The sequence below is a fragment of the Nyctereutes procyonoides genome, unplaced genomic scaffold, assembly GCF_905146905.1.
Source record: "Nyctereutes procyonoides isolate TBG_1078 unplaced genomic scaffold, NYPRO_anot_genome, whole genome shotgun sequence".
NCBI classification, from domain to species: domain Eukaryota; kingdom Metazoa; phylum Chordata; class Mammalia; order Carnivora; family Canidae; genus Nyctereutes; species Nyctereutes procyonoides.
In genome coordinates this window covers 59,391,932-59,416,468 of record NW_026575146.1, presented here as the reverse complement: position 1 = coordinate 59,416,468, position 24,537 = coordinate 59,391,932, and the positions used below count along the sequence as shown (strand labels likewise).

At 41.7% G+C, this 24,537-nt stretch overlaps 1 protein-coding gene across 1 annotated transcript in view; it reads right to left on the bottom strand.

Annotated features, from left to right (window-relative positions):
• SLC1A1 (solute carrier family 1 member 1) overlaps positions 1 to 24,537 on the bottom strand; it is a 76,806-nt gene that overhangs the window by 25,844 nt on the left and 26,425 nt on the right. Inside the window, exon 2 of the mRNA XM_055311511.1 lies at positions 13,454 to 13,594. Coding sequence (XP_055167486.1) covers positions 13,454 to 13,594 — 141 coding nt within the window. The remainder of the gene's footprint in view (positions 1 to 13,453; positions 13,595 to 24,537) is intronic.

Below are 24,537 nucleotides of genomic sequence, written 5' to 3'. Positions count from 1 at the left end.
CCTGGATCCTCTGCTTTCAGGCCATGCCTCATGCCTGCTGAAGCCTGGTCACTCTCTTTGTGATCCACAACCAGAACCCATTTCCTCTGGGTTCCTCCCCCCCCCTTTTTTTTGATCCTCAAAATCAGTTTATTTATAATTTCCTTCAATTGTGGGCATCTACAAACATTTTCCATCTTAAGAAAAGTCAGAAAAAGCAACTAACAGACAAATAAAATTGCTGAACTATAGATCTTAGAGTCATCCAAGGTACGTGAACTTTTTTAAGAGACTGTGGGACACGGAATGTCAACAATCTTCATTGTCAGGGAACTTCCTAAACTTTTGTCTGAATGCCTCATGCATCACTTGAAGCTCATTTCTTCTCATTGAACATTGACAGATGAAAGGGGAATGCACACTAACCCATCATAAGGCAGGGGCGACAGGGTCTGTACAGAAACCAGAGAAAGGGGCTTAAAACCATTTATGGGGGGCACCTGGGTGGCTCAGGTCATGATCTTGGGGTCCTGGGATCCAGTCTCTCATCAGGCTCCCCACAGGGAGCCGGCTTCTCCCTCTTCCTATGTCTCTGCCTCTTAAAATCTTAAAAAAAAAAACATTTACAGCAATTGGACAGGGATTTTCCGTTTGTTCAATATAACCACAAAAAGTAGGACTAACATTTTGTAGGTCTTTGTTTTTTTACATCCTTACCTCATAATTCATTTTTACTATAGTTTACAAAGATGACTGATCTGTGACAGACTGGAAATTTAAAAAAACTAGATCTCTCCCATCCATCTAAAAAACCAGATGCTTTGCAAAGCCCTGGAGCAGAGGATGGGTACTGGGGGTTTTGGAGGTGCCAGGGGTGCCACCAGGCTGAGATGATATGGCAGACAGACAGCATGTGAACTGGGCAGAAAAAGATGAGCAGGATTCTGACAAAGAGTGTTTGCTTGATCACAGGCTCCTGAACCTTCTCCTGGGCCTGTCTATGTACTTCCTGCAAAATCCAGGTTTACCAAGAACTCTGCTAGGCTAGTTTGACCAGAACCCCCACCCTCGATATCTGGTCAGTCTCCTCGTCCTCCAGCATCCCCCCAGGTGATGTCTGGCTACCCTGGCCTGCCTCCAGAAAGAATCCTGTGCGTTCAGTTTGGTCAGAATCCCCTAGTACCCCTGATGTTCTGTTTTAGTGACTCTCCACCCACTGACCTCCACCCTGCTCCTTGAAGATCAAATCCCATGTACGATGCTGTGTTCAGAGTTGAGCCCCACCTCTCTCCCCCACTGGCAAATCCCACTGCAGTGGCCCCCACGCCTATCACGATGGTCCGGAATAAAGTCTGTCCTACCACCTTTGACAGGTGTCACTGAGTTTTTATTTTCTTAACAAGTCCAGTTTCCCAGTGAGCCCACAATTATCCTTTAAAACCAGGGACAGTCTGGAGGCTGGGCTGTGGCCTAGAAACAGGGACACCATCCAAGATTGCCCTTGGAAGTTAGGGGCACCTGCTTGGTCTTTATTTTAAGACCGCACACTTAACTTTTTACCTTGGGAAGAAGCTCTGATGAGCTGGGGTGCTGGCTCCTGGCTAGAGCAGTAATAATCTATTAGAACTTTCTATAAAAACACCACAAAGGATGTAGTTGCCATGGGCTAAACAATAGCATGTTTTAAAAATAAACACCCGAGGGCAAAAGACTCCTCCGAGAACTTTCTGATTAAGCTACCACCCACTGGAGAACAAAGTTTTTGTGACAGTCTCTCTCCACCTTGTCATTAAGGTGTCAAAATTAACTCCATTATTGGAAGGTTTTTTGTTTTTTTTTTTCCAGTCTGGCATTTGATGGTATGTCACGACTGGGAATGGACACAACATCCAAGAAACTCATTGTTGCACAGGAGTTAAAACCCTCTTATCCAGATGGTCCCTCTATCACCGTCATGGAGAAAAACAAGCATGGACTCAAATCCCAGGTTTCTCTTCTCAGACTCAGTTTCTCCATCTATACAAACACAAGGTTTCAATGCCTCTGCCTCCTACAGGGTAATTGTGAGGAGCAAAGCAAGTAATCTTGCACAGCTGCTGTGAAGATTAGAACCAGTATCTGTAACACACCGAGTACAGTGCCTAGAACTTAACTGTACCAGTAAATAGCCTCATTACTGAATGAAATGATCAAATGGAAGGTACTCAGCAAATATTAATTAGCTCATTCATCCCCTCTGAATCCTTCTGTATTCCTTCATCAGATAGGTGCAAAAGAGATCCTTTTTTTTTTTTTTTAAGATTTTGTTTATTTATTCATGAGAGACACACAAAGAGAGGCAGAGACACAGGCAGAGGGAAAACCAGGCTCCCTGTGAGGAGCCTGATGTGCGGGATTCAATCCCAGGACCCTGGATCACGACCTGAGTCAAAGGCAGATGCTCAACCACTAAGCCACTCAGGTGCCCCTAAAGAGATCCTTTAAGAGCATGCGTCAGGCCATTTCACACCCTGGTATGACCTCCAATGGCACGGATGATAAACTAGAAAATCCTCATGCTGGCTGAGGAGACCCTGATGGAAAGGTGCCTGCCTGCCCTCCTAGCCCAGGCTATGCCACCTTCCCACCTGGTCATCCCCCAGCCCTCACCTGAAGCAGACCCAGCTCCCTCCCAATTTGCAGGGACTCCTCTCTCTGCCCCACTGCCTTCCCTCTACTCTTCACTTGTCTACTTTCAAGACTTTTCTTGGGGTTCCTTCCCTGAGTCACCAGGCTAAACCAGGCTCCTCTGTTTCCTCACCTGGCACCCTGCTCATCCATGTTTCACAGGTTGTATTAATAGGCTCATTATTTATCTCCATCTTTTGCACTAGACTGTAGCAAGCAGCATGGAGGGCAGGAGACCCAGATGTCTGCGTGTTCACCAGTGCATAGCTAGTGCCCAGCATGTAGGAGGAGCTTGATTAACATGTGTTGGTTGAATGGTTGAACACCTAGTTATGTATGGTTGCTGCCCCAGACCTGAGGGAGGCCTCAGTTTCTGGTGCCTGGACAGCAGAATGTTCCAGAACAGAACTCAAGACTCTGCACCAGTCCCAGGTCCTACTCTTATGATCTGTGTGATCTTGGAACAGGCCTTGGAACGGTCTCTGAGGATGGAGACTGTGTCCCACTCACCTTACTACTTCATTGGGTTGCTACAAGGATTAAATGAACAAGTTCATTCCCCAGGGAAAATAAGGCTAGATATGACCTCACCTTGTTTTCCAGGACACAAGAACATCTCTGCTTCTTGGATTAATACCCCTGGGATGTGACAGGGGAAGAAAAGAGGCAGAAGGGAGCATGCACTGTGCACTCCTCGCCCATGACATCTACTTTTCTTAGAGGCATCTATACAAAGGACTCCCTGAAAATAGGTTATATCAGCACCTTAGACTCTTCTGTAAAGTTAACAAAATACACTGGTCCTTGGGCAGAACCAACTAAAGGTCACTTTGCAGCCTCTGTCAGCAGGTCTACATTTGAAGTTCAAACATGTGTCAAGAAGCAGTGAGCCAGTCTTCTGGTCCTCAGCCATTCAGGGAGCTGTTTTCAACTTTTTATTTTATTTTGTTTTTATTTTTTTAAGCATATTTTTTATTTTTATTTATTTATGATAGTCAGAGAGAGAGAGAGAGAGAGAGAGAGAGGCAGAGACACAGGCAGAGGGAGAAGCAGGCTCCATGCACCGAGAGCCCGATGTGGGATTCGACCCCGGGTCTCCAGGATCGCGCCCTGGGCCAAAGGCAGGTGCTAAACCGCTGCGCCACCCAGGGATCCCGAACTTTTTTTTTTTAATACCATGGATCTTGGTGGTATTTGTAGTGGGGACCAATTTTTTAGAAGACCCCATGAGCTTCTGAAGGATGCTTATGGTTCAGTAAGAGCATTAAACACATCTTAGAGGATCTAAGGAACTCAGCCATCCTCTTCAAAGTCCATACAAATGCTTTGACATCAGGACAGCTAACAGCTCAGTGAAACTTCTCTCTTTTTTTTTTTTAAACCACAACCTAATTATTATGGGGCTTTTTGCTTCTCCTTATTCTATAAAATCAGTAGCTCAGGATTCTGGGTAGAAGCCACTTGTATGCCGGTGAACTTCACAGTTTATTACAAAGAGTAAGTCTTTTTTAATGTTTTCCTTTCTGGAATGAATGCATTGCATGTACCTGCATCTGTAGGGCTCAATTCTAATACTGGCTCTGTAGCTTCTAATGCCAAGGCAGGGACTTTCTAGAAACTTCTGACAGTATCAGGCATACCACGACGCAGTACTACTATTTTCCTATTTTACAATTGAGGACAAGTTAAGTAACTTGTCAAGGTTTCACAGCTAGCAAATGGCAGAGCCAGGATTTGAACCAGGCAGTCTGGCTCCTTGGTCTGCACACTTAACCACTTGACTCTCCTGCTTCTCTGTGACTGGTACTGACAAGGTTCTTTGCCTGACTACAACTTTGTCAGGCTCCTGGACCTTGCCCCAGGCCCATATGTGTATTTTCCTGCAAAACCTAGTTTTCGTAAGAACTCTGCTAAGTCAGTTTAATCAGAACCTGGTATCTGATCACTCTGCATACCTAATCAGGCTCCCCATTCTCCACCTTCCCCCAGGTGATGTGTAGCCACCCTGGCCTGCCCTCAGCAAGAATCTTACTAGGTTGGTTTAGCCAGAATCCCTCTCATGGTTTCTCTTATGATTTTCCATCCACTGACTCCCCTCCCCTGGCTCCTTGGCTATCAGTTCTCACTTGCTGAAGCGGTATTCAGAGTTGAGCCCCATCTCTCTCCCCCACTGCAAAATCCCAACACAACGGTCCCCATACCTATTGTGATGGTCCTGAATAAAGTCTGCGTTACCACCTTAACACGTGGCATTACATTTTTTAACAATCCTTTCCCACCTGAAGCTTGTTCAGGGTGTTCCTTTGCAGAGAAGGGTGACCACCTGGTGGTCACCGCTGTGACTTGCTTCCCCATGCCTAGACATGTCCCTGATGAAGGCACATGCTGGCCTTTCTGTCCCCACCCCTCTCCCCCGTGTTTCTAGTACTGTGCTCAAAGTCTCACTGTCCTTGAGAGGCCATGTTATCTGCTGTTTTCTTCTGCCTAGAGTCCCTGCTTCCTTCATCTGATTCTTAGGTTTCTTTCAAGACTCCACTCCAGCGTCCCCTCTACCAGCCTCATTCCTACAAAGCACTTATCACCGCATTTTTTTTTTTTCTGGGACAGGACCTCTCTTTATATTGTATGTGCTTAGCATAGAGCCTGCGACAATGAAGATGGAATGAATGAATGAATGAATGAATGAGTGAGTTGTATCCCAGGTCCATGCATTTAACACAGGAGGTTTCTTAGAGTCTCTGCATGGCATTTCCTTTTTTTTTAAAAAAAAATATTTATTTATTTATTTATTATTCATGATAGAGAGAGAGAGAGAGAGAGGCAGAGACATAGGAGGAGGGAGAAGCAGGCTCCATGCCAGGAGCCCGATGCGGGACTCGATCCCAGGCCAAAGGCAGGCGCTAAACCACTGAACCACCCAGGGATCCCTCCTTCTTTTTTTTTTAAAGAAAAAAAATCAGGTTAACTTCTAGTTGAACAGAGCTGTGAGCCAGTGTAGTCACAGTATAGGCAGAACAGAAAGCTTATTCATGGCTGATTCTCGGGGCCTTCCTATCTCAGAATGAGACTTGGTTGCACCTCTTGCCACTTTTCATTTGATTACTGTGGCAAGTGGCATTTTCATTGTAGGAGTTCCACTCCTTACACGTTATGTGTGCCAGTTTCCTCTTTGGAGAAAAGTCATTGTAGATGTCGAATTATTGCATTAAGTCCTCTGGCTTCAAGCCATAACTATGTTCTAACTCCATGCAAATTTCCTGATGACCTTAGGGAAATGTTTAATTCATGTGTGCAACGCTGCTTAATTCATCTTATTTTCTCACTTCCCCAACAAGGCTTGGGAAGGTTAAAAGAAAAAAAGGCACTTAAATTCAGGCAGAACCCAGTGGTTACAGATGTTGCAAAGGAAGCAAGAAGCTCCTTCGTCTATATGGTTTTAGGCTACAACCCTGCTTTCCTCAGCATGGAGCTTGACGTTTATAGGCCACCTTGAAATAACAATTTTCTAGCGATTAAAGTACAAAAAAAGCACCAATCTTTCCAGAAAGCATGCATACTCCCCTGCCCCCACCAGCTGACATTGACACTAAACACTCTTTGCTCCCTAATGGCAAGAGAGAGGTATAACCAAGTGAAGTGATACATGAGCCTTCCACTCTTGTATCTTCTTGCCCACACCGGGATTCATGAATCCAACCGGCTCCCTGCAATCCACGAACAGGTGAGTGGCAGGCATCTCATCCTCTCACAAGGGCTTTTCTCTTTGTTTTCACACAGTTGGGGTTAACAAATGTTGAATTCAACTGAACCGTGTTAAAAGTGGGCACATGCATGGTTCTTCCCACTGGAGGAAGGTACACAGGTACACAGCTGCTTATGAGTAAATGAATACACAGCTTAAAAAACAATGGATCCCACACCATCAGCCCACACTATCCAAGAGTGTCATCGCCTGCAAAGCCTGAATTTAAAAAACAGGCTTAGTGGTTGAGCATCTGCCTTTGGCTCAGGTCATGATCCCAGGGTCCTGGGTCATTCTCCCTCTGCCTATGTCTCTGCCTCTCTCTGTGTGTCATTCAAGAATAAATAAGTAAACTTAAAAAATGAAAAACAGGCATCTCCAAATACCTTGACTGACTTCACTCATCCTGCTCCACCCTCCATCCCTCCTCCCTCTGTGCCTCTTTGGAGCCATTTACACTCATAACTTGATATGAATAGTGATTGCTTCCTGTGTTGATTTATTTTGCCACATGGATTCCACCTCAATGACACTGTATCTTGAGAGTTTGACTCTAGCCTTGTTCTTCATCTTGACCAGCTGCTGGCTGGCCTCCTGTTATCAAAAATAAATGCTTTATTGACACACAGCTATGCCCATCACTTACATATTGTTTATGGCTGCTTTTCTGTGACAGCCAGTTGGGAAGTTGGAAACCAAATGGTTTGAAAAGCTAAAATATTCACTATCTGGTCCTTTACAAAAATGTCTCCAGCCCCTTGCTTGTTAGGAAACCAACTTACAGGCGTATTCTACAGCTGGCTGTTGTTTAATAAATACTGTTTATATCTAAGCCTCTGTTAAGACTTAATTTTTTTTTTCTTGGTTAAAAAGTAGTAGAAAAATCTCTGGCCTTAGAGCTGATATCAAGCCCTCCAAAATTGGAAATCCTAATGTAGAGGCTGGGGTGACCCATCTAAATTTTGTAACAAGTTTGTTTGTTTCTTTGTTTTTTAAGTCATTGAAAGGTAGAGTCTGACATTTATCCTTGAAGGAGCTCCCCACAATTGTAAATCCAATATCCAACCAGTGCTCTTGTCAAAATAGGAAGGTCATCAATAAGCAGAATGCAAGTGTTTTCTACCAAAGTCTTTTTTTTTTTTTTTAAGATTTTATTTATTCATTCATGAGAGACACACACAGAGAGAGGCAGAGACACAGGTAGAGGGAGAAGCAGGCTCTATGCAGGGAGCCCGATGCGGGACTCAATCCTGGGACCCCAGGATCATGCCCTGGGCCGAAGGCGGTGCTAAACCACTGAGCCATCTGGGCTGCCCATCTACCAAACTCTTATGTTTGGTACGTGACTTGCTCAGGAGGTGAAAACGGTATTAGGACCCAGGGACGCAGTGGCTTGGGTCTTTTTCTACCAAAGTCTTTTTTTTTTTTTGGTTTGGTATGAATTTGGAATGTACTGCCCTGCAAACTGATGTGGTTTCTTGAGGAGCTGACATCTGTAGGAAATCCAGATTGAAGTGCCACACGAATGAGTAGGAATAAGCGTCTTGCTCCCAAGAGAGACGGTGCACATAAGAACTGGCATGGATTCAGCATAGTCCAAACTCCCAAATCCTGCAAGTTGGGTGGGAATGCCCTAATCTGTCAGGTGCTAATGGTACCTATTCTAGTGTAAGTCTCCTGATGGGGCCCCCAAGGTAAACCATCCCTTTGTGGCTGTGAGGAGGGTTGCCTCTCAAGTGGATATTCCTTGATGGCGGTCATCCCAGGAAGAGGTTGCTCCTGGGTCAGGACAGGAAGACCTGTGTGATGGTGAATTTTTTTCTTTTCAAAACCTAGTGTCAGGTGGTGGGGTCTGGGATGTGGTAATGCCTAGAACATCTTCAGGAGGAAGAATAGGCTGGAAGCTAAGCAAAAAGGGAGCCCTCTTAAGAGACCCTGGGACTCTCAGAACACCTCATCGGGGAGCAGCTGGGTGTCACTATTGGTATTTCCCCTAATTTCACTTTCCAACCTTTCATAAAGCTTTATCCCAAGGAACAGCCTCGTCTTGGCCATGCTATAAAGAATTAGGTTCTCATTCCTATGTTAGGATAGAGGAGCAAAGGGGGAGCTCTTCAGCATCAGAGGGGTGGCGGAAGGCACAGGAGACACCAGGAAGGGGGCAGCTGTGTTTGGCAGAGCACTTCTGGCCCAGGGGGTGGGGGCAAAGAGGCTGGAGTACAGGAGTTAAGGACCTCTTCCTGCCTACAGCTGAGGCGCCATCTTGGAAAGATGGTCAGGGAAACTCTGGGAGTGGCTGTGGAGCGGCTGTTCCCTTTCCTGTGCTGGTCATAGGAGGCTCAAATCATCATCATCATTTGTGTATTAAAGAAAACGTGCTCTGAATTTAAACTCACTGGTTGGTGAAATGTGGACCAGGATTTTCCAGAGCCGCAGTTCTCATGTACAGAAGCCATTTCCCCTGCTATTCCCCTGGTGGTTTGGTACAAATACAGCTTAGAAACAAATCCAAATGTTAATAGGGCCCAAACAGTCTGCACATCATACGAGTGTGTCTCTCAGGATGTAAGTTATGGGAAGGATTCTGTTAGTGCCTACACTGCCTGTCTCTGAAAGTGCCTTGAGATTTTGTCTACCATGCCTTTGCTTTTTTTTTTTTTTAAGATTTTATTTATTTGTAGAGAGAGAGAAAGAGAGAAGAGAGAGAGAGAGAGGCAGAGACACAGGCAGAAGGAGAAGCAGGCTTCACGCAGGGAGCCCGATGTGGGACTCGATCTTGGGTCTCCAGGATCACGCCCTGGGCTGAAGGCAGGAGCTAAGCCGCTAAGCCACCCAGGCATCCCTTTTTTTTTTTCTGTTTTAACTAAATTCTAGACATTCTGTTATCTTATTCCTACATAATTCCATATGCATTAAAAAGGACATTTTCTTACATAACTAAAAGCCATTATCACTAAGAAAATTATCAACAAATTCAAATTTCCTCAATTAATGGGACATCTTACCCTCATCATCATATGAAGGTGGTTCTTTTTTTTTAAAAAAAAAAAAAAAAAAGGGACGCCGGGGTGGCTCAGCAGTTGAGCATCTGCCTTTGGCCCAGGGCGTGATCCTGGGGTCAGGATCGAGTCCCACTTCGGGCTTCCTGCATGGAGCCTGCTTCTCCCTTCGCCTGTGTCTCTGCCTCTCTCTTCTTGTCTCTCTCATGAATGAATAAATAAAATCTTAAAAAAACAAAACAAACAAAAAAAAACCCCAAAACACAGCTATAAATTAAGTATTTTTATGTCAGCAAAGGCTTTGATGGCAGAGGGTTCTTTTTTTTTTTTCCTTGTTAATTCACTAAGAGAGTTTCCTTTACGCAGAAGTACAGGCTACTAGTCATAGATCTCAATTTTTGTTCCTACCTCTAATTTATGTATCACAAGGGAATTCATTTAATTCTCCCCAGCTTCCAACATGCATCTTCCTTTGTCCTAATAAGTGTATAAGTTATTGATCTGCTGGATTTATAAAGGCTCTTGAAAAGTGAAAAATGCTCTTCTTGTGTATTTCCCCAGGCACTCTGTGCTTTACCCTGCTGGCTCCGTGCTGGGTGAGGAGGCTGAGGACTACTGGGGGTTTGGGAGAGGACCACACACCAGGGAAAAGGTGATGCAGAGGTGCAGGGGCCGGGAGCAGAGCTGAGGAGGAGAGAAGCAGGGAAGCTGCCAGAGGCAGCGATGGAGGATCATAGAGCAGAATCCACCCCAGTCTCTCTCTCTCTCTTTTTTCTTAAAATACAGGGAGCCAGCTTCTCCGTCTGCTGTTTCTCTCATGAATAAATAAAATCTTTAAAAAAAAGAGAGAAAGGAGGGGGGAGAAAGAGAATTTGAAAGAGAGGAAGAGCAAGAGAGAGGAGAAAGAGAGAGAGAAAGAAAATACAAAACCAACAAAACAAAAATAACAAACACCTGTTTGCCTTGAAAATGTAAAGAAAGCATGGTGAGTCATGTTTTCTTACTATCCCAATCTCACATCATTAAGCAGTTTTCATCCCAACTTTTTAAAAATCCACATACATTTTGATAAATTTTGGATTGTACACAACACTCTTTTATCTTCCTATTTGATACCATGTAAGGAACATATCCATATGTCATTTAATGTTTTCAAAACAAGGTTTTTAATAGTTGCAGAGAATCATAACTTAGGGGTATAACTTACATTTAGATTGCTTATAATTTGCCACCATGATTTAAAAAAAAATGTTACCATGAACATTCTTGTACCTAAATCTTTGAACAGATTGCTGATTATTTACAAGAAATTCTGAGAAACAGAATTACAAAGTGGAGAGACCAGGACATGTTCCAAGCTGCACCCCCCAGATGTTTGTTCTAATTAATACAATAATCGAAAATGTATGAATGGGCCAGTTTCCCCACAATCTTGCTAATACTAGTAATATTGTTTCCCCTTTAATCTGACAATTTAAATCATGAACATGGCATCACTGTTCCCAGGCTGCTCTGTTCACATTCCCTTAATCTTTGACTATTTTATCACTCCAGGGCAACAGTATGGATAGGGGTTCTGGTCGGTCTGTCTCTCTCTCTCTGTCTCTCTCCTGTTTAACTGCTGGGGGTTTGCTAAAGGAAAAATGTAGAAATGTCCAGACCCGTGCTACAGCCTCAGAAAGCAGCTGGGCTATGTGAACAGAGTGCTGAGGGTTGCAAATTATTTTCCTAGATTATCTACAAGACTGAGCTAGCACACAAAACAGCCAGACTGCAAAAATACCACTAATTATTGACTGCCAAGAGTGGTACATATTTCAATATCTGATATTATACTCGCATATCCAAACATGTATTTTTACCTTTTCTTCTAAAACCCAGTTTTGTGTATGAGTTTTGGATCTGTTGCCTAATTTGGATCAACTTTCCATACATCCCTCCCATAGAGCCAAATTCTATTTTTAGTTTTTTGAAAAGATTTTACTCATTTGAGAGAGAGAGAGGATGAGAGAGAGCATGCATGAGTGGAGGGAGTAGCAGGGGGAGAGGGAAAAGCAGACTCCCTGTTGAGCAGGGAAGCCTGCTGAGCTGGAATCATGACCTGAGCTGAAGGTAGATGCTTAACTGAGTGAACCATCCAGGTACCCTATTTGTTTTTAAGAGAGAGAGAGAGAGAGAGGTGGGGGGTGAGAGAGAGAGAAAGAGAGAGAGAGAGAGAGAGAATCCCAAGCAGGCTCCACACTCAGCAGCACAGAGCCTGATGTAGGGCTCGACCCCATAATCCTGAGATCAAGACCTGAGCCAAAATCAAGAGCTGGATGTTCAACCAACTGAGTCACCCAAACACTCCCTCCACAGACTCAAGTTTTAAATGGTATTGATCAAGTGATTTATGTATCTCATGCAATTGCATGCAAATACAGAATGGTATATACAACTATAAACTTTTGTCTTAGGAGAGAGTCCAAAGCTTTTGTTGTGTTCTCAAAGGAGCCTAAGAAAAGATTTAGTCTTGATGAAGAGAAACTTCTCAGAGGTCATAAAGGCAGCACGTATGGGGGCCAGCAGGTAATGGAAATGAGAGCAGTGGACGAGGTGTCAGGTGATAGGGAGTGGTGGGGACTGTGGTGTCCTCAAATGCATTTGCTTCAACTAAATGGAGTAGCTGTCTCTTAGCTCCAGATCACTGTTGGTCTGTGGGGACATGCGTCCAGTATTTCCTGATCTTAATTCTTCTCAGAGGTACCCAGAAATCCATATGCCTACATGAAATCTTCCAAATTTCAAGTGTGTATGATGATTTAAAGTTGAATAGACTTATCTATTCAAGTAAATAATATATAGTACAAACCACTGGGCTACTGATCTGGTCCCCAGGGTCCAGGGCCTAAAAGAAGCCAGGCATTTCAAAACATAATTAAGTATGTACATAAAAATAATTAAATGCTCTTTTTAGGCTTGTAATAAGCCAAGAACACCAAGACCATTTAAGGACCAGGCTCCTAGAGGATTCTAATCTTTCTGGAGTTTGGCATTTGGAAAGTTCAATAGCCAACTCTATAGCTCCTCAAGCAATGCAGCTGCTGAGTACAGCAGAGCCTGATATCCACCTTCCCTCTCCACCGAGCCAACATCCAGTACTCTATATAGATCAGTCCCAGGTCTTTGTAGTGGCAGTGGGGAAAAATGTTTAGAAAAGGACATGTCAAGAATCCTAATTGCATGATTACAGAAAACCCTGATTTTTCAAGCTGCCAACACTAGTGACTGTCAGGCCATGTTTTACTTAACACCAGAATTAAGATAGTACAAGAAAGTATGGAATGCACTGAGCAGCTTACCACACCCAGACTAATGACATTTTTGTAAGCCAAATTAATCTGTACCCCTAGAGGGGAGCTTGCTCTTTAAAGCAACAGAATGACCAAGGAGGAAAAAAGTATTTCCAAATCCAACTGGGTCACAAGTTCGGATTTTAAAATACCAGGCTTTTAAAATATGGTGCCAACCCATCATAAAATGTTTCCCACAGCATGTGGCTGAGTTTCTAGGGCAGGTATGCGGAGGTGTGGATATGCAGTGGGGAAAGCAGAGAGACTCAGAGGGTGGCCGTGTAGAGAGTGGGGGGTAGCACGGCTGCAGTTGGGAAACAGATGAGTGAACTGCTCAAAACAACATCGAAACTGACAACCACATTTTGCCTGGGGACACTGGTTGACATTTCAGTGACCAAATATGTGGGCGTTTTTTTTTTTTAAACGTCTGTGCCCTGGATAGAGTTTTATTTATAATATGTTTGAAAATGGCATTTTCCTCTCAAGACATCACATGGCTGGCCAAAAGAAGATTCGAGCGAGGAGCGGTGGACAGTGAGCTAGGCAGAGCAATGCCACTTTGTGAATAATGTAATATTTCTACTCAAGCAAAATATACACTTTCCAAGGAGTGTATATGAGTGTGTATGTGAGGCATCAAATGCATTTCAATTTTTTCCATAATTAGAAAAGAACAACTTAACAGACAACTCCTTAAATAATCACAGAGAACATCCGTTTTCTCAAGGTACCTGTAATCATGCTGGATATAATTAATGGCAAAATGATGAGTTTCAGCATCCTCATTAGGATTTCACCGGGAAAAGCAAAGTAGAATTTCTCCAGACTAGACAGCTTGCTGTATTCTCGAACCAAGACTCCTATGGCAATCCCTAAGAACGACAAAGATTGGAAAGGAGAAAAGAAAACCAGCATTGAGTTCTTCTGTATATATTTCAAAAAAATACCTCCCAATATCCCCATATTTTAATGGCAAGAAGAACAGTTTAGATGATCTTCCGTGAGTGAAAATTTTAGACTTAAAAAACAAATCACATTTTAATGAATGCAAAGTGCACACTATTCAGTGAATCTGTAAAAAGTACTCCTCATGTGAAAGGTTGTGTTTTCATTTCTTTTCTCCTTCAATTATATTTATTATAATGACAAAACATCAAAAACACTGTGAGAAGGAAAAGAAATTCATCACCCAATATAATTATTTTGTTTTACACTCCCCTAAATCTTTGTCTACTTTAGATATTTTACATTTTATTTTTGTTTGTTTTTTAAAGTAATCTGTAACCCCAACATGGGGATTGAACCCACCACTCTGAGATCAAGACTCTCATGCTCTTCTGACTCAGACAGCCAGGCATCTCAGGTGTTTTACATTTTATAGCTTCCATATCCATGTTCATTTTTGTCATTTTCTCATACTCTTTGCATGATAGTTTTTATTAGTACTCTGTGTTTATGCAACTTTTGTGATTTTAATAGCAACATATGGTTCTCCTGGTTTGATATGTTTACATGTTGTTAAACAACTGTGTTGTCCAATGCTCTCCATCCTGCTCTGGTTGTTTCTAGATGATGATGTGTCCAAATTGGTTTGACCAAGAGGCTTTTTAAGAAGCTACTGAACCCGAGTACCTTGGACACTGAGGCTTATATTTATGTGAGTGTAGGGAAATGTTCAAAATCAAGAAATGTTACACAGTGGAAGCCTGAACAATGATGGAGCTCGGGGCACCAATCCCCGCATTGTCGAAAATCTGTATATAACTTTTGTCTCCCCCAAAAATAGTGACAGCCTGCTGTTGACTGGAAGCCTTATCCATAACATAGTCAATTAACATGTATTTTGTATGTTATATGTACTGTGTACTGGATTTTTACAATAAACTAAGCTAGAGGAAAAAATGTTATTAAGAAAGTCACAGGAAGAGAAAATACATTTACAGGGCTGGATTGCATTTACTGAAAAAAATCCACGTGTACATGGACCCACGCAGTCAAACCCATGTTGTTCAAGAGTCAACTGCACGTTCTCTGAACACTTGCCTTCACAAGACGTCTATATGAATTCCTTCTTTGTGCTGGCTTTGGTAACTACAAATCACAAACTTTAAATATTTCTTACTTATCCTCTTCTGAAAGGTCCCAACATTTAACTGCCTTACTCTTTCCAACTCTCACACATTGCCCCTTTGTAATACTTCTTTTTATAAATTTTAAAAAAGGTTTTATTTATTTATTTATGAGAGAGAGACAGACAGACAGACAGACAGTGCACATGAGCAGGGGGAGGGGAAGGGGGAGAGGGATAATCCTAAGCAGACTCTGTGCTGAGCCTCACCATCCTGAGATCATGAACTGTGCCGAAATCAAGAGTCAGATGCTTAACTGACTGAGCCACCTGGGTGCCCCTCTCTTCTTTTTTTTCTTATTTAAGTTTATTTATTTCTTTTAAGCAATCTCTCCACCTTACATGGGGCTCGAACTCACAACCCCGAGATCAAGAGTCACATGCTCTTCCAACTGAGCCAGCCAGGAGCCTCACTATACCCCCATGTTTTTTAAACCAAGACATAAAATGGGCTGGGATGAACCTGTACATCTTTTTTCCCCTCATCAACCTCTGAGGATGATATGTTAATTGGAGATAAAATGGCTAAACAGCAGAAACACTCAAGGAGGATATCCCTGGATCTGCTCCTTTACAAACTCAGATAATTAGTCTGTGAAAATTTACAGTTGCTTTGGCACAATTAAGAAATCTAGGGCAACAAAGAGATGTGAATTATAATGAAAACTAGAGTTTTCATTTAAATTCAGGTATACTTCCCATGTGTGTTAGTAGGCCAAATAAAGGAACCCCACAAGATACATCTGTGTAGTGACCTCATCCTTGGTTTATTTTCCTACATGTTCTACCTTTGTCTTAATCTCTTTATTTTGGGCACGCATTTCTAAATGTATTTCTGATCAGTGATTTAAAATTACTTCTGGGGGACACCCAGGTGGCTCAGTGATTGGTTGTCTACCTTCAGCTCAGGTCGTGATCCCAGGGTCCTGGGATCGAGTCCTGTATTGTGCTCCCTGCTGGGAGCCTGCTTCTCCCTCTGCCTGTGTCTCTGTTTCTCTGTCTCTCATTACTAAATAAATAAAAACCTTAAAAAAATTAAATTACTTTTGTAACAAACATATGCACAAACATTTCTCAAACTGTAGCTAAGACAAAAGGAAAAAAAAGAGCTCTAATACCAATCCCACTTGGTTCATATTTCAAAACCTAGGGTTAGAGATTCCTGAATGGTTCAGAACGCCAAGGATTCAAAATATTTTAGGTGAATTTAAAAAGCATGTTGTGCTTACTTCCTACTTAATAAATGTCTCTGTTCAGCTGTTCTATATGGAACATACCTACTTTATGCTGTAAGGAAACTCTGTAGTGTTCAGTGTTTTAAAAAACCAAACAAACATTCTCTCTCATACTCTTTAGGTTGCCTCAAATAAATTTTTGGCTTGTATGTCAAAGAAAGCTCTGTGTTTAAAAAGAAAGGAGATGTGTCTGTGCTCAAAAACCCACCACAAAAGCACTCTGTTGAGTAGCAAAAGAACCCCATGTGCTCCAATTTTAAGGTTTATATTACTAACGATTAACTGTGACTCTAATCATCTCCACCCCAAATAAATGCAGGGAAATTAGAGAGAAGTGTACTTGCTATTTTTTAGTTTTTATCCAGATCATGGGTTTTTACAGGAGAAATAAAAGAGTCACCACAAAGAGTCATTTCAAAGCTATCAGAGGTGACAAGCATCATGAATAGGTTACTGTTTTTAAACTTTTTATCAAATGTGTTCTTGAAGTAACACGAATTATAATTTTTTTCTTTTCCCTCCCTCCCTCCCTCCCTCCCTCCCTCCCTCCCTCCCTCCCTCCCTTCCTTCCTTCCTTCCTGAAAGGAAAGAGAATATAAATACCAACCAAGACCTGGAGAAGCAGTTGAGAGATTTGCCCTGGGCCAGAGATGTCATCCCAGGACCTTCAAGTAAGATGTGGCTGGTGAAGAAGCACAGCCAGGAGTTATACCTTGTAAATGGGTGTGTTTTATATTGGTCTCAGAGCAGTTTGGAAAAATTGGATGCCTGGTAAGAAAAATCCCTGGAAGATTTTCCAGGTCTCAAGATGAGGTCAAGATTTCACAGGGCACAATCCTTCTCTACATTTCTCCAGAGCCAGAATCTTGGACTGGAGTGGTCTCCAAAGACAAAGGCTGTTGGGAATAAGAGCCTGCCTGGAGGTACACAGTTCAGACCCATTTGGCAGGATAACTCCCAGAAGTAGGGAAGGTGAAGATCAAGAACTTCCCTGAATGGTACAGCTCTCTGGAGGCCTTTGGCAGGGCTAACAAGGAAGCCCAAAGGTAGAATTATGTAGATCTCTGTACCCCAGAAATTACCAGGAACTTATTCTAGGGCAGCTTTCTCTCACTCAGGCAAGAAGATCCCAAGCAGGTACTAAGGCTGGGAAGAGCTCTGTGTCAGAACCACCCGCTTGAGTTCTTACTCTGCCATTTACAAGGTTTGTCACTTGGGCTGTAATTTTAACCTCTCCCATCATGGAGTGGTGGGATGGAAGGTACGGGGCAAAGGGCTTGGATGAGATGCCCTCAGGGTCCATTCTAATGCCCGAGATACTATGATAATCTCTGACCGTTAATGTCCTCAGCTTTAAAATGGGCTCATAGGACCAGTTCATTGGCTCCCTAAAGAGCTGGCTGGACCTTCCCCAGTATTTATGCTAAGTATAAGTGTATCAGTAAAACAGGGAAGAAAAAACTGGGGCAGAAAACGAGATCTCAGCTGGAGATTTCAAGTTCATATTGTTTCAAACCACTGCCAGTCCAGTAGCCCTATCTTGGAAGAAATGCAGTGATTTTTGTTTCACTCTAAGCTTATAAAAAATTATTGTTCAAGAAATAATTCTGGAGGGGTGCCTGGCTGGCTCAGTCAGTGGAGCGTGTGACTCTTGATCTCAGGGTTTTGAGTTCAAGCCCCATAATGGGTGTAGAGATTACTTAAAAATAAAAATCTTAAGAGAGAGAATGAATTCTGGAAATCAAAATAAAAGAAAAAAGTCACATATAATAATTTATACTGACCTATCTTCTCTCTCTGCCTCCGGTTCTATCCAGCCTGTTCTTATGTACACATTTTTTTTTATAGTTATAAAAATTAATCCAGGGACAGAGGCTGAATTGCATTTCAGAAAACAGATTTATGAAAACAGCATTGTTCCTGTTTTAGGGTATTTTCAGAAAAGAGATTAAAATCTTCTGTGTATTTTTTTCTTTTTTTTTTTTTAATCAAAGCCCCAGAATGGTTCTCTGGTACACTGACTGATTTTGGCTTGATTGAATAAGAACTATTGGCAAAGGAAAAAATATTTTTAATTATCACTGAAATAGTTATCTAGCCATCTTGCAAGGCACCATATTAGGGAAATTAACAATATGCCTTCCTGCCCTCTGGGAGCTAATCTAAGATGAACATTGATAACCAGAAAATAAAAAGTGTAGAATGAATAGTTATTAACAAATGACCATATGCATGTACTGAATAGATGGGAGGATGGTTTTTCTAGCCTGTCCCTCCACTGAAATAGACCTGTTCCCCTCGTTCACGATTTTCCTCGGAGCTGAATGGCTCTACCATTGAGAGGTCTTTACAGGCATTTTGGCTCCAAAAAGATGCCTCTGTAAAGCTTTATTTTTAAATCCTTAAGAAATGTATTTACTGCACAAGCAGTATTATCACAGTTCTACTGGAAACAAGAAGTTCAAAAATTCACTCACAATCTCAAAGAGAAATTGTTTTCATTTTTCCCTATATACTATTGTGGTTCATCATAATTTAAATAAAAAATTGAGAAAAATAACATAATGGTTAACAATTACTGAGTACATACTGTATGTCAGGCTCTGGGCTAAGCACTTAAGATGAAGTGTCTCTTGATATTATCTCTTGTCATTTTTAATGGCTGTTATCACTATGGGATTAGGGCAATTTTTCACTGAGATGAAATTCACAGAAGATAAAATTTATCATTTTAAAAATGTACAAACAACCCAGGGGTTTTTAGAATATTTACAACATTGTGCAACCATCACCACTATCGAATTCCAGCATATTCCCATCATAGAAAAAGAAACCCATACCCACCAGCAGCCACCCCCAAACCTCCCTTGCCTCAGCCCCTGGCAACCACTAATCTGCTTTCTGCAGATCTGCCAATCCTAGACATTTCATCTAGATGGAGTCATACAACACGGGGCTATGATGGTTAGTTAGTTGTAGGTGTTAACTGGGAGAGGCCATAATGTCAGTTATTCAATAAAACACCAATCTGGGTGGGGCTGTGAAGGTATTCTGTAGATGTGACTAACATCTACAATAAGTTCACTTTACATTACCCTTGACAATCTAAGTGGTCTCATCCCATCAGCCTTTGAAGGCCAAGGTTTCATGCAGAAGAAGGAATTCTCAGGATGGACAGCTCCAACTTCCTGCCCAAGTTGCTGGCTTGCCCTATGGATTTCGGACTTAAATGGGACCATCAATTGTGTGAGCCTTAAAATAAGGCTCCTTGTTCCATAAAATAAATCTCATGTAAATTTACAGAAGAGATTCTGTTCCTCAGGAGAATCCTGACTGATAACCATGGCATGTGTGTCTGGATTCCTTCACTTAGTATGTTTTCAAAGTTAATCTGTGAAATTTGAATGGGTTTGGTCTTGTTTTGGGTATTTTTCATTTATTACAGACATGTCCTCTCATGCTACACACCTTCATCTTTTTTAAGTGCTGGATAATACTGCTTTGGATGGACACATTTCTTGACCACCACCCAACTGTTAAACATTTCAATTCTTGACAATTTTGTTGAATGTTACGGACTTTTACTCATGACCAAAGGGGATGAGCATCAAATATGATATAAAGGCTTGAGTTATTGTGCAGTTTCAGGCTCAAGGGAAGAAAGTCCATTAAAGGCATTCTTTGTAGTATCTAAATTCAAGGAAAAGCAAAAATAAGTGCACATTTATTAAAATCCAATTATATGCCAAGTCTGGTATTGAATGCTGGAGGATCTGAGGAGGAGGAGTCGAAAAAATACAATTTTGTTCTTACTGCAATAATAAACATTTTCCTTCATGGACTGATCTGTCCCCTGTCAACAGGAAATGTGGTCTGTACTGCTTTGTCTATAGAGATGACTGTTTATACTGAATTTTTTCAGCCTAATGCCCTTTTAGCCCTTAATGCCCACCCCCCTATTTGCCCATCACCTACAATTAAGAATTCAGTCTGGCTCAGAGAGAAAGTTTGTTTTTTTTTTTTAAGATTTTATTTATTTATTCATGAGCGACACACAGAGAAAGGCAGAGACACAGGCAGAGGGAGAAGCAGGCTCCCTGCAGAGGTTGATGTGGGACTCGATCCCAAGACTTTGGGATCTCGACCTGAGCCGAAGGCAGATGCTCAAACAACCACTCAGGCATCCCAAGAAAGTTCTTTTGATGAGGATCTAACAGGTTTCTCTATATGTCCCTAGCCGTTAAAATGTATAATGTTGTTATGTGTTTGAAAATTGGACTTCCGCAGTATCAGTCTGGATACAGTGTTTTGTAGCCTATCTTTTCCTTTTGAGATTTTTTTCACCCTATGTTTAAGACTTACTCATATTAAAATAGGTAGATCCATTATAAGTGGTGTCCAGTATTACATACCACACTCCTTATTCTGTTTTTGTTTTCTGTATCATTAAATTTTGCTCTTACAAACGATCAAATGATCGTTCCTTCCATTTTTTTCTAGGTTTGCCCTCTTCTTTCTCTAACTTTGTGGGTTGACTGCTTAGCCCATTAACTTATTTGTTTCAATATATGCATGTAAAAGTATACCTTTCCTTCTAGATTTTGTGTTTGTGTTCCCTAAATTATTACATAGTATTCTCATTGTCGTTTAGTTCTAAAGGTCTTCCAACTGCTATTGTGATTTCTTCTTCAACTGCAAATTCTCTAAACCTATGCTTGTAAGTATCCAGCTACATGAGGATTTGGGGGCTTTTAACATTACTTCTTTTTATCTCTGTGATGTATTCTCACTGATTTTCTTGTACCTACTTCAGTTTACCCATGTTTCCTTCAGCTGTACTTAGAGGATGTTTCATTCATCTGCTGAGTTTCTAATTCCACTCTTAGTTTCATCTCTGGAAGTTTTATTGTATCCTTTTCAGAGTGTCCTTCTTCTATTTCCTAGTTTCTACTCACCTGTTTCTCTTTGATCATTTTCCTTAAAGATTTATTTATTTATTTTAGAGACAGAGAGGGAGAGGGAGAGAGAGAATCCCCACCAGACTCCACACAGAGCAAAGAGTCAGATACCGGGCTTGATCTCACCACCCTGAGGTCATGACCTGAGCCGAAACCAAGAGTTGGATGCTTTACCCACTGAGCCACCCAGGCGCCCCTTTCTTTAATCATTTTAAACATACTTAGCATTCTTTTAGATTGTTGTATCATCTCCAGTTTTGGAATATGCATCGTCTTGCTTGTGGTGTATATATATTAACTGGTATCATTTCCTTGTGTGGTTTGTAATTTTTGACTGTAGATTTCTCTTTTGGAGAGGGGAGTGGCTTTCATAGAGTAGGACACCTGTCTTTCCCTGGGATTTAGGTGTTTCAAGATCACTAGGACTGTTTTCCTATTAGTTTTTCAGTGTAGGAAGTCAGCATTCCTCCCCCCCACTCAAGTTTTTATTTAAATTCAAGTTAGTTAACATATAGTGTTGGTTTTAGGAGTAGAATTTAGTGATTCATCACTTACATATAATACCTAGTGCTCATCACAAGTGCCCTCTTTAATGCCCCCTCCCCACCTCCCCTCCAGCAAACTTCAGATTGTTCCATATGGTGGAAGTCAGCATTCTGTGGTGGTGTAAATTTAGATCAAATACCCAGTTAAGTCTGCATTTTAATTTTTTATAGATGCCCCTCTTCCTTGTTACTTGTAGCCATGGGTAGATGGCAAGTTTCTTGAGGTTTTCCTGAGTCACTGGGTAGAATTTTTCTGGTATTCTTTTCAAGCATAGGACTAAATTTTGAGAGTCTAGCTTTATGCAGAGGTCTGATTCTAGCTCCTTCACTCACACAGTCCAAACTCACATCTCTTCTCCCTGTGAATATTAAAACCCGTTTCCCATCATTAAGGCCTATAATTGGGTCTAGACCTTAGCATCATTTTTTTTCTTTTTTTAACACTTCTCATTTTGAGTCCCCTTTTTATTTCTGGCACATAAGGACAGACCTTCCCATCCTACTTTCCTTCCTTCCTTTTCCTTCCTTTTTTTTCTTCTCTCCCTCTTTTATTTTTAGATTTTTAAGTAATCTCTACACCCAATAGCAGGCTTATACTCACAACACCATGATCAAGAATCACACATGTAACCGACTGAGCCAGCCAGATGCCCCAGGACTTTCCTTTGAGTCTAGGTTTAGTGATTTGAAGAGGGGTGTTATATTTCCATGTTTGAGATGGTAGGGATCAATCCACTTGAGCTCAGCCATCAAACTACTAGATGTTACAACATCTCCCAATTATTTCTTCCTTTTCTTTCCAATATGTAAACTTTAGGATGGATAAGGAAGTCCATGATGATTAAAGCTAAGAGTTCCACAGTATATAGGAAAGATCTTGTTACATTAAAACATCTGCTGCTGTTTCAGGTACTCCCATGTAACCTCTTGGGATCAATTAAGCCAACAATCATTTACAGACCACCTAATTCCTACAACACATTGCCCAACAGGGAAATAGAAATGAGAGTAATGCATAATCAAGGGGCCTTTAATCTACATGATGAAATGAGGCATATTAAATCATGTGAAACACTGTAAGGGAAGAAACTAATTCAGCACCAACTCTTTAGGAGGCAGGCTCTATAGTCAGATGATCTGTATTCAAACACTGGCCTTATCATTTTATTAGCTGTACTCTCGGGGCAAAGCATTTATCTTGATGTCTGTGCATCCGTTTTCTCTTCTGTAACAACAGGCATAAAAAAAATATCAACCTCCTAGATCACTGGTAGGTTTAAAAATGAGACTATATATAAAGTGCTTAGAATCAACAGTACCTGCCTCTCATAGTAAGTACTCAGTCAATGTGAGCTATTACTATAGGCTATATCCTCTTCGTAGGTTTTCTTGTGAAATCTTTGAAACAGTTATGCTCTCAAGTGAGCCATGGTTACTGAGCTCATATCAGTAGAGTCAGAGGTTTATGGGAGAAATTCATGTAAAATATTTTCATTGTGATAAATTTACAAGCTATTCCCTTAGTCTATTACATGTATTTTGGTAGAAAAATATTTCATTTTATCCTATAAATGAAAAAAATTCCAGGGTTAAAGCAATGACACACAAAGCACCCATGAGATGCGCCAAATGTAATCTATGTCCATTTGATACCACTTGATGTCCCTGAAATAAAAGTCTCAGGATCTTGGCACCATAAGAAAAGCAATTTTAATTTCTTTCTTTTTTTTTAAGACTTTATTTATTCATGAGACACACACACACACACACACACACACACACACACACACACACACAGAGGTAGATACACAGGCAGAGGGAGAAGCAGGCTCCATGCAGGGAGCCCGACGTGGGATTCGATCCGGGTCCCCAGGATCATGCCCCAGGCTGCACCCAGCACTAAACTGCTGCGCCACCAGGGCTGCCCCATTTTTAATTTCTTTAGGTGTCTTCTGAAATATTTTTCATGGTGATTCAACAATCTAATTAAATTCTGCAAATATTTACTAAGAGATGCAGTAGTGGGAATAAAGATATAAAAATGGACAGCATAAGATCCCTCTCTCAAGAAGCTCCTAGTCTAATGAGGGCTTATCATGGAATGCAACCTCCCTCCTTGAGAAGACTAGGAAGTGGAGAAAGCTGAGGAAGGCCCAACAGTGAATACAAATAGATAGTTATTTCTAGATTTCTATGGAATTGTTTACAAGCCTGAGATCACCTCAGGAAAATGCCAACCGGTTTTCATCAACCAGCAATGAAGAGAAGCTGCAACCAGTCCTAGGATGGCACCAACATCACATCAGGCTAAATCCAAGGAAGCCACAAGAAGAAAGAGGAAGACTGCTGAGGCAGACACAGACCGAATAACCGTTTGAGGAGTGCAGCAACAGGGAGGGTGACATGAACAACAGGCTTCCCAAACTTCAATGTGCATATCAATCACCTAGGGATTTTGGTTTTGTTTGTTTTATTTTATTTTTATTTAAAAAAAATTTTTTAAAGACAATTTTTTTTTAAAGATTTTATTTATCCATTCATTAGAGACACAGAGAGAGGCAGAGACATAGGCAGAGGGAGAAGCAGGCTCCATGCAGGGAGCCTGATGTGGGACTTGATCCCAAGACTCCAGGATCACACCCTGAGCCAAAGGCAGACGCTCAACGGCTGAGCCACCCAGGCGTCCCTGTTTGTTTGTTTTAAAATAGGCTCCATACTGGGCTTGAACTCATGACCCTGAGATCAAGACCTGAGCTGAGATCAAGAGCTGGAGTCCTTACTTGAGCCATCCAGGTGCCCTACCTGGGGATTTTGTTAAAAGACAGATTCAGCCAGTGGGATCATGTTTTGAGTAGCAAGGAGATAAGTGAGCCTGGCAAGGGCACCCTAAGATCTTGCCAGTCATGGTGACATTCACCTCGACACATCAGAAAGATATGCTGCCAGCCT